Raw genomic sequence first — 11,180 nt, 5'->3', positions numbered from 1 at the left:
AAATCAGCAGAATCCTTTACCCTTACTCTCCCCCCACCCTTCCCACTAGCAATGTTAAAGGTTTTCCCAAACCACCTCTTCCCTCCTTTTTTTCTCCCGCCAGGAAAACCTCACTTATGCCCTCTCTTACCCTACTCCTCACAGTTGTCTATTTCCCCAATACGCTCTCCCCCTCTGCTAAGAAAAATGAGGTGTTAGTCATATTTGGAAATATCAGATGCATGCATTTTAGGATGCTACACGGGCAAAATATATTGTACTGCATGCAAATACAAGGACTGTTTACATCTACACGATACCCCGCAAGGCGTCGCAAGGATGCATGGTTGGTCACCAGCCATTCTTACTTACATTCACTCTATTTCTTCATACACCTAGCACCCTGCGATCCACCAAAAACCATTACTGTTCAGTAATGAATGATCAATATTGTTGTGGGGACAACTTTACTCACCCTCCAAAGTTGGTGTTTTTTCTAAAACTAGTCCCCATCAGATCCAATGTAATTCTCTTCCTTTTTTCCCGTCTTCAAAGATATGCTGGAAGCCATTACTTGACGAGTCCAAAATCCCCTCAGTAGCCTTCATAGCTGGTTTTGTTGATGAAAAATGCTTTCAATGAATGTTAACTCTTATTGGAAAACGAAAAAGTCCCAGGAGGCTACAAGGAGAATGAGAAATGCACTTCGCATTGAATGTTGTGAGATTTTCAGTGATAACCTCGCTAATGTGCAGTTGTGCATTTCCGTGGTGCAGGATCCAGCTTGTTGTTATGAAATGTGGCCTTTAGTGATGGTATGGCTTAGGAAAATTTTCAGAACATCCTTAAGAGTATGCTCCATTTACAGTCTTGTATTGTGTTGGTACAGTATGCTGATACACCATTCCCTGAGTATCAAAGAATGATACGACCAGCAGAATCCACCTCTCTGGTTGTTTTTTAAGTTAGCAATGCCAGAGAACTGCGCGTAAAGCTTTGTTGTTCGCTCTCAGGATCAAAATGATGTAGCCAAATTTCATCTACAGAAATAACCTGCAAAAGAAAATCTTCATACTGTAACTTCAACGGTGAACGAACCTGCTCACGAACAACATTATATGGGGTTGAGCATTCTCAAACCCATCATACAAACATCTTGTGTGCACTTCTGTCTCGTGAGTGGCACCCGAGGAAAAACTGGGCAACTGTTATCAATTATAAAGTTATGGAATAAAATGTGAACGTTTTCATGATACTTTATTTGAAGTTGGGTTATTTTATAAAATAGAAGACTAAAAAAATCAACTATTGAGGGTCCAATTTGATAAGTACAATTATTTATGTAGAATTTCTTCATGGTGTGGTGGTAATACTGGAGATCACTTGTGATAGGTGAGGTGGGTTTAATGAAATAGGTGACAAATAACTGATCAATGTATCCCTCAATACATGAAATAACATCAATTACAATTCAAATTCTTGCTCTGTTAAGGCTATTTTTTTATGGAGAAACATTATTCATTAACTGTGAAATTGAAACACTATACTACTCTAAAGTACTTAGCTGCCTCAAGGGACATACATTGGATATTTAAAAAAGATTTATTTCAATTTGTACTAATAGTGGTAATAATAATCCATTTTAATTGTCCAGCAATCAAGTTATTGCAACTGTTACACTTGATATAAGACACGTCTGGGGAAAGTAGCAAAACACATACATGGATACAAGACACATATCAGGCATTATCAAGAAATTCATCAAATGAATAAAACATTTTCAATTTTAAGAACCTAAGTAGATTGACTTTAAATGCAGCCACACTCTTTTGGGCCTTAATCTCAGCTGGGAGTTAATTATAAAGTTGAAGGCCCGTAAAATTTGGGCCAGCACCTGCATGTTATGTATGTACATATAAAATGTGCTCATTCTACCTACTAGAATATTTGTGGTTATCACAATTTTTCACATACTCATATTTCTTTTTGCAAGTACTACTACATGAAAAATATAAATACATGGCTCTGGCAATACATCCAATTTTTTAAACGGGACGGCAAGGGGCATTGTGTTTTGCAAAACTCATTAGCCGAATAGCTCTTTTTTGGACCCTGAAAATAGCCAAGGCCTTAGATGATGAACCCCAGTAAAGGATACTATAGGCTGCGTGAGAATAAAATTCACCATAGTCTAGTGCACAAAGAATAGCCACTGAAACTGTGGATCTAATGGACCTTATTAAAAAGCAGGCCGAGCTTAGCTTACTGGTTTAAGTACTCATGTGTTCATCCCAAGAGATTTTAGAATTGATGTGGAAACCCAAATATTTGGTAAATTATTAATTGTATGATTGTTGTGTGTCAATGTGCTGCCATATAAGCATGCTTTTTTAGAAAAATTATTGAATATGCATGGGTGTTCCTGACTTCCTAATATTTGGCGTACAATTCTGCTTAAGCTGTTAATTTTGTTCTAAAATTGTATAATTTCTTATGTATTTTATAAATTCAAATGGACTTTGGGTGAAAATATATTAAATAAAAATGTAGAGACAAAGCTTTGGCATAGACATTGAAAGAAAATTTAGTCATGAAAGTCCTGTCACTTGATTACAGAAATCGAAAATATATTTTTGCATCATTTTATTGGATGAAATAATATTTTTGTAATTCCAATCAGGTATGTTTCCCAGGCAATGCCAAATTTTCTATGAAGATTTCCAAGTTATTTATCCTTCAGGTATGTATATAGACAATAAAGAGTAGTAAGAGACTTCATTGGGCTACCAAGCTGATTATAAGACATTACTCAAGATACTAAAAATCCTCACATTACAATAACCTAATTCCTTATTCTGTCAATAAAATAAAGCAATATGGTATATACTGAATTAAGAACTTGACAAGAGTTCAGCCAGCCAATGAATTTTTAACATTAAAAGGATGGAAATGGTGGCAGGATAAATAATTCGAATGCATTAGCTAATTTTGTTAATGAATATTTCTCTATTTTTAATTACAGAAAACTTTACCTTTCAAAGATAATAAAATGAGTTCTCTAAATACAAATCAATTAGGAGCTCCATGATTGTCTGTAACTGTAATGTCACCAAGAAAAGACTGAAATGTTACAACCCAAAAACCATAAATGTATGATGGATTGATGATATTCCAGTCTAGCCAATAATAATACATTTATTTGTCCAGAGATTTTTTGCATATTCATACATACACAAATAATCAGATCCTTGAAGAAAAAACTAAGATTGATTCACAAAAACGGAACAAGAGCTTGGAATGGCTCATATTTAAAAAAAATTAGTTCTTGAATTAAATAGGGAAAAGAAAATAGCCAAAGAAAGTTTCCTACAGGACATAATTGGGATAGATAATGGAAATAAATTTTATAAGTACCTCTGGAGGAGGAAAGGCAACAGGGAAAACATAACAGCTTTAAAAAAAGAGGATGGAACACTAATCGTTGGCGATAAGGAAAAGGCTAATGCATTTAATAATTGGTATGCAAGTGCATTTAAGGTGATGGTAAACAAAAGGGATTCAGTAGATACATCTCTGAGTCAACAAGGAGGCGAAAAAATATTAAATACCAAAAGTATTATAACGACGAGCGCAGAAATTTATTTAAAAAATCTGAAAATGAGGGCAAATAAATCAAAAGGGCCAGATGGTATCTCAATTGACTTGCTTAAATTGGGATTGGGTGGTAGCTTAGTTTCAAATTATATTAATCATTTATTCAATGTTACCTTAAACAATAATACCCTGCCAAATGCTTGGAAGGAGGCATATATTACACCACTTTTCAAAGGAGGAGATAAGGCACTAATTGATAATTATAGACCGGTAAGCTTGACGTCAGTTGAATGCAAGCTATTAGAAAAGATAATGGCTGATTATCTCTGGGATTTGTGGGAGAGTGAGACTTGGTTTTTCAGTCACCAATATGGTTTTAGAAAAGGGTACTCTTGCAAAACTCAGCTATTAGAGTTCTGCCAAGGAATGACTAGCGACTATTCCAGGTATTCAGTTACAGAATAGAACATATTATTTTTTAATAGGTAGAACAGCTTTTTCTTGAAGATAGGTACTTTTGTTTCATATTGGATTTCATGGGGAACTTTATTGAATAACCTTAAGCCCATTGCTTTGGGCCTATGAGCAGTATTGTGTGTTCTGACCAATGGCTGGTGCAGGTCATTGCAGGTCCTTGTCTGGTGACTATGGTAATTGTGGTTGGACTTGTACTGAGAAATATTACCCGTTGCATGCAAGATGATATTAAATATAAATATGCAAGGTACTGGGAATAAACCAAGTCTTTTGAACAGAGGTTTACATGGTGCATCGCAAGGAGCAATTACTAGGTGTATTCATTCTATAATTAACTCCCTCACATGTTTGATGAATTACTTCATTATTAGATTAGTTTTTCCACATTATGTAGAACAATGCATTGATATTTAATGGATATCCATAAAAGAAAAGTACATGATAAGTGGACTTCACACAACTCCGCAAGCAAAATCAGCCACAGATGATTGCAGATATTTTTGTCTCAACTTAGAAAAATTACACTCCTCGCATACTAAAGTTGTGCCTTGAGGAGGATTCATAACACCACCGATATGCTAGGAAATGCGTCATATTGTGTTCGCATTTTATGAACTAGAGGACTTCTCGTGGCCAAATGTTGACCCCCCCATGAAACTTAACAGGGCACATTCGTCAGATAGCCAAGTTATAACAAATTTGTTTTAAAGTCAGTTTCGCAACATATGGGTTACTGGCTTGACTTGGTGGAGGGTTTTTGTTTTCCGTTGACCCCTATCGTGGATTTAGTAGAGGAATATAATGGTCCTAAATAGTTGTTGACGAAATGTATACGCTTTGCTTATCGGCTCGAGATATTTCTAAATATTAAACCTAAAGACTAAGTTTTATTAAGTAGGATAAAAATTAATAAATTTCCTCAATATATATTTGTTTTCTGATTTGAAAGAATCCCATGATCTCCCTGAATTGCCTTTATAATTGTGTATTCATTTCTTGGATTTAAATTAAACACCTTCGAAGCACGCGTACACCATCTTACAATCGGTTTCCTTACAGCCCGTTAGATGTCACCTAATGCTATATTTGTCGTTTATTCTCAACCCTAAATAGGACTTCGATCTGATGCAACAAACTAAAAATCCTATATTCATACTTCTAAGATACCTGTATTTAAAATTTACTTTTAATATAAAAATTATTATTTTATTTTTTAAAGCGACAATTTCAAATAAATGTGATAATTATGAAGTATACATTGTGACATAGGAGTGTGATTCATGCTGTTACGTTGATTTGCTTGATTCGATCTACTTGTGAAAATGGCTGACTTGTATATTGAATTGTGTTGAGATTTTACAGTGTGAAATGGAGAAGTCTGTGTTTATTGCGGATAATAAGGTTCATCGAAGTAGTTGTGATCTTCCCCTCACAACAGGAGATAATGGCAAACGCATTTTTGTGTTTGGTGAATTAACCAACTTGACGGACGTTAATTCATCATGTTCATTCGTTAGAAGGCCTGACAAGTTTGGGAGGGAAACTACTGCCACTTTGTGTCGAAGACTAATTCTTGAAGATGACATATAATTATCACTGTTTTGTTCTAGAGGTAAATTTATGATACATATGTTATATGGCATCTTTTGAAATTAGGTTTTACATATAATTGGATGTAACCAAGTTTCCAATATGGATTTCGCACTTAGTTTAACCTCGCCTGTGCGGCGAAATTCTAAAATGGACCTGCCTTTATCTGTATATAAAAGTAAAGCGTATGACAATTCTGTGCCCATTCATATTCCGATGGAAAGTGAATCATCCAGTATGTTTGATGCTACTCCTAGTAGTTGCCGCTTCACACGATGGGTATGTTCTCAGTATAACTCCAATTGCAATTTAGTACAAAAGTCAGCGCATCTCAGCAAAGGAGGTACCGCTAAAATAATGCTTCCTAAAGGACCCACAGTAGCTATATCCATAAGTCAGCAAACCATCGTCGGTGGATTTGTCGGAAGTAAAACTCATGCAGGAAGGTCAATGTTTGGAGACACGAGCCAGATTTGGGATGCTGTCGTGTGTAAATTTGTAGAACTGATGAGTCTAGTTAAAGAAAAACCTAATTTGGTTGAACCCAAAAGCAAATTAAATTTCTCTGATGGCTGCATTTCAAGTACAGTTGCTAAGAACGCGCAGCCTGAAAAGTTTAAAGAAAGTGTGTGTGGCTCAGAAAGTGTTCCTTGCTCCAGTTCTACCAAGTGTGCTCCTCCTTATCTTAGAGTTAGCAGCTTAGTAGATGCTACAGACAGAATTCCCCAAAACACTCGGTGTGTTGCCCCTATTGAGTGCAAGGCTGTGATACCCGAACCTGAAAAAGGGACCTTAAATTCATGCGAGAATATCTTACCATCTCTGAAGGGGACGTATAGTTCTGTAGTTGGTGGGGCACTTAAAGTGGAAAGTGCTCGGACTGGATCATGCACAATGGTAATTTCAAGCCCGAAGACGGATCTTCCTGAAGGTTTTCAGACTAATTTGCAGTGCGGCCAATTGCGATCTTATGCTGATGTTGCCAAGATAATTCCAAACAAACGAATGGCACGACCAAACAAATCTGGCTGTGAAGCAGTGCAAAATTTGAAGAGTATGTGGAACACTAGAATGAAGAGGAACAAGATCATTCCAGGCAAAAAGGTTGCGAGTTGTCAGGGCAATGTAGAGTGCATAAATACATCGGCGGACGATATTGTATCAAACGGTGACACCAGGTGGAAGGGAAACTGGAGATCTAAGAGAGTCAAATTTCAAAAGAGTCGACCATCAGCTACACCGTCTAATATGCATAGCAGTGTGAGTAGTGATACATCAGAAGAAAGCAGTATAAAAGACAGTTTGACCAAAGAATTGAAAACTGACACAGGTTCAGAATGCACCTGGACCATGGAAGAGAGAGATCCAATTCGTTTGGGTTGCTTGAAAGAAGGGTTGAGAGGAAGGCACCCTTCTGAGTGTTCCCTGGATAGTGAGGACAGCTTCGTAATTTTTGAGGAATGTCCAGATACTGCTTTGGCTGCATCGTCGCCTTTGCCCGTCGATTATAATTCCTCTTTGGAAGAAAGTGAAACCGAAGATGATGACAGTAGTTCGAGTGACAACAGCGATTATGAGGTATTTAAGTTATTATGAAATTTACTTTATCATAATCTTTAAATATGTGCATATTCTTTTATCCGTCTGTGTGAATCTAGTGCCCTCAACTATTGTCTTGCGTCATTTTTTTCCTGGCATTGATGTAAATATTGCATCTATGACATGTAAGCTTTTAGTGGAAAATTTTCAAATTCGTTGTTTACTTCTGGAAATAACTTTCATGTGTACATGTTATTGGAATAAGAGAGATACAGTTAATTAATCAGGGACACAATTTAGTGTTAAAGTGCAAAATATTCAATTTTGTGTATAATATTTTTATTTGTAATTAACAGCTCGATGGTGTGGAACGACCCTTGAGATTTGATTGTCTTGCTACCAATTTGTGTGTGAAAGAAGACTGCAATTGGACTGCATGTTTTACTCAAAGTGCACCTGAAAAATCGCCAAGGATAAAAAAGAAAACGGTGAGCTTCTTGTGTTCTCATTACTTAACTCAAAGTAATGAGCTACTTGTAACGTATATAATTTCTTTCGATATGCCATAAATTAAATCCATTATTATCATTCACTTCTAGTGGGTAATGTTGCATTATACTTTTATAGAAGCAGCTGTATTTACTATTAAGAAAGTACTCTACCTTTGAAAACATTCCAATTTTTCAGCTGAGCCATTATTCATATTTGTCTTCATCCTTTCATTCACATTTGTTATTGTCATTTGCTTTCTGAAATTAATCTGCAATTGATTTGAGTACAAGTAAAGGAAGTTGAAGGAGACATTGAAGTAAAACTATTGATTATAGCAGTAGTTAAAATGGTGGAATTACTGAGGAATTTCATAATTATGACATCTCATTTTCATTAAATGTCACTCTATTATATGTTAAATAATAATGTACAGAATTCTTAAGAATATGTAACAATCTCCTTTTGTGAAATTCCATTTAGTTAGGCTTTTAAATAAAATGATGCTATGTAGCCCCTGTTCACATAGGTCTAATCGTGCCGCATCAGCACACACAGTTGTTCTTCAATAATGTCACAATCATGCCATCAAGCTGGTAGTGTTAAGGTTAAAATGAAATTATAAATGCTCATTCCCTAATGTTTACCTGGTTGTCATCATTGAACCAAACAAAAGGAACTGAGAAAAGTTTTTCATGAAACAGTTACCATTATAAATGCATACTCCACAAGTATTACCATAAAATATCAATTTAAGGAATGGATGTAAATTATTTACAATGTACAATTCCAGACATTAATACAATGTATTTCATGTAAACGTGCAACAATGCATATTGATAATGGTAGTAATGGGCTGCTAAATTATTTAATAAGAACATTTTAAGTGGAAAAAAATGTGATTAATGGCAGGATAGTATTTCAGTATACTTATGCATTCTATGAAATGGATAATTGGACTTTTTACAAACAATTCACTCATAATTCACCACAGTGCTTTTCACATTTTTGATTGACTTGTATCTGTAAAATTTTTGTATCCATTTTAGAATGTGTTTCCGCATGATACCAAATAACAACAACAAGCCAAAACATGCAATTGAACCATAAATCAATCCAATTTAATATTCAGATGCATTGTCAAGTTGATCACTAAGGATATTTAAGTTTTGAATGGTATAATGTAAAATTTTTATTGAGATAATTCAGGAAATCTGAAGTTTTATTATCCAATGCTTCATTATTTTTCTCATAAAATAACATTTAAACATGAGTAATGGTGAAATGGCTGAATTTTTTGCCTCTTTTCATTCAAGTTTTTAGTGTAAGAAAAACGTAGGTCACAAGTGTGTTAAATTAATCCTAAGGTTTCTGCAACATCTATTTGATGAATTCATTCTTCTCCCGGGAATTTCCGTGGCATAGGTGAGTTGATGGACAACTGTTTCGCCCTCAGTCCTGGAGGCATCTTCAGGTCGAAGTGATTTACGTTGCAATTTGGCTGCCATATATAGGAGACGCTGGCTGGCCGGGAGCTCTGTTGGCTCGGCAAATCACTTTGACCTGAAGATGCCTCAAGGACTTGGGGCGAAACAGTTGCCCATCAACTCACCTACGTCACGGAAATTCCTGGAAGAAGAATGAATTCATCAAGTGTGTTAAATGAAAGTTTGGATAACTGCTTATACAAACATACTTGGGTATTAGTGGACACACTTATACTGATAACAATCTTACTATAACCAATTTCAGCCAAGTTAAGTTATATTTTATTTGGATATGAAATCAATATCTAATTAGCCCATATCACATAAGGTCTCAGAATTTTAAATATTTTGATGTACATATGTTTGTTTTTCACACATTTGATAGTATATCTTTTCTTAGAAAGATAATGCATTGTATAAACTTAAGAACTCGCTGACTGTATATAATATTGTCTAATAATAATAAATTCCCCATGTCACAATGCCACCCTAGTTTCTTCCCTACTGCAGTAATATGATGACAAAATTTTCCCAGGACTGCATAAGTAGTTTTGAAATTTTGAATGTGACTTCCATATGCTGAAGAATGAAAGTTAAATTGTTATGGTTTCTTTTGTGGCTATTATGCCAAATTTGGTTGTTATCCAAGGCATACCACACCTTATGCAATCCCTTCCTCATGTCATGTTCATCTGACCACACCTATTCTGTAGGGAAGTGGCATTTTTGCAAAATTGATGCTCTTGTGGTTTCTAATTGATTATAATATTTCAGTTTCACCAATTAGCCTTTGCCTGGTACCTAAGACATTTAAAGTATTTGGAAAATTGATTCATTAATTTAGCATTGTTGAATTATAGGCCAACATGTAATTGTGTTGTGTGTTTAATTCTCTAGGTCCACTTTGCTGAGGGATCTGATTTGGCTGTCATAAGACCAATGATAGCCTGGGGCTATGCTTACCGGGAGTCTCGTCGAGGGCCATGGGAAGTACATGCCAGAGATAGAGCTCGGTTTAGTGGTCGAATTGCATCTGTGGCACCAGTGCTGAATGCAATCCTGGATCCGGTACACAGAAGCAAAGTCATGGCATCACGTCTCTACGATCTTTAAACTGATATACCTCATTTCAAACCTGGGTGCTTGAAAAGGATACATTTTCTTTGTTTTTTGATATATTTGTTTATTTCATTGTAACTTTAAATTGTTTTGCCATGGTTGAGGATACCATATTGGTATAAACATTCTCCATACTTTGCTAAAGTGTTGGCGGCTTAGTTGAACTGAAAATATTAGCAGTGTCACAATATTTGACTTAGGGAGTAGGGGGAAGCTGCATTTTGACAAATACAGTTCTTGCTTCTTTAAAGTTTTTCCTCATTATATAAATGAAAAATGATTTTATTGTACATAGCTAGTGATTGAAAGTAAAATGCAATAGTTTTGAAAATGATATTTTTTATTCCGCACCTAGTGTTTGATTCAATATCTTATGGGCTGTGAGATGGGCTATTTTGATTAATTGGTGAAGTTTTTCAAAGCAGTGTGCTGGGTTTTACCTGTGATATTCACTTCCGCCAGATATTATATGTATTTATGCAAAGTATCAATTAATATATTTTATGGTTACCATAGATGGATTACTTGTGAAACTTATTGTGTATGCAATAGAAATGATGCAAGTAAACATTTTAAATAAATAATATTGACAAGACTTTAATTGGTTACATGACTTCAATGATTTACCATCATTTAAAGGAATATTTGTTCTTATTGTTATGATGTTATGGATAGTAATTCAATTGGATTTTATAATGTTCTGCAATCATTGTGTTGCAGTTGTCTCAAAGTTAGTATCATAAAGAAATCAGGTTGATTTTTCAGATGTATACTCTTCCATGCGCCTGTGTATTTGGAACAAGGACTTCCCGAAGAGCTAATGTCCCCTAGGCAGATTAACAAGTTCTAACTTTTTTGCTCAGCTAATTGACTGATCAGTTTTTTTATATGAAACTTTGCCAAATT

General features: G+C 35.2%; 1 protein-coding gene across 1 annotated transcript; it reads left to right on the top strand.

Annotated features, from left to right (window-relative positions):
• Window positions 1-5,352: 5,352 nt before the first annotated feature.
• On the top strand, window positions 5,353-10,862 carry PPP1R15 (Protein phosphatase 1 regulatory subunit 15). The gene is made up of 3 exons (XM_071591545.1): window positions 5,353-7,218; window positions 7,536-7,667; window positions 10,053-10,862. Exons 1-3 carry the CDS (start codon window positions 5,743-5,745, stop codon window positions 10,266-10,268), a joined length of 1,824 nt encoding a protein of 607 aa, XP_071447646.1. The 5' UTR covers window positions 5,353-5,742; the 3' UTR covers window positions 10,269-10,862.
• Window positions 10,863-11,180: the final 318 nt, after the last annotated feature.

Source organism: Hetaerina americana, unplaced genomic scaffold (assembly GCF_022747635.1).
Source record: "Hetaerina americana unplaced genomic scaffold, ioHetAmer1.1.p SCAF_49, whole genome shotgun sequence".
Lineage (NCBI taxonomy): Eukaryota > Metazoa > Arthropoda > Insecta > Odonata > Calopterygidae > Hetaerina > Hetaerina americana.
The sequence above is the reverse complement of the archived record's forward strand: the minus strand, read 5'-3'. Positions and strand labels throughout refer to the sequence as shown.

Excerpts from the sequence above, each read along its gene's own strand:
- PPP1R15 (XM_071591545.1), top strand. The coding sequence starts at position 5,743 with ATGGATTTCGCACTTAGTTTAACCTCGCCTGTGCGGCGAAATTCTAAA. Across the intron at positions 7,219-7,535 it reads GTGACAACAGCGATTATGAG|CTCGATGGTGTGGAACGACC; the intron begins GTATTTAAGTTA and ends TGTAATTAACAG. Across the intron at positions 7,668-10,052 it reads CAAGGATAAAAAAGAAAACG|GTCCACTTTGCTGAGGGATC; the intron begins GTGAGCTTCTTG and ends TTAATTCTCTAG.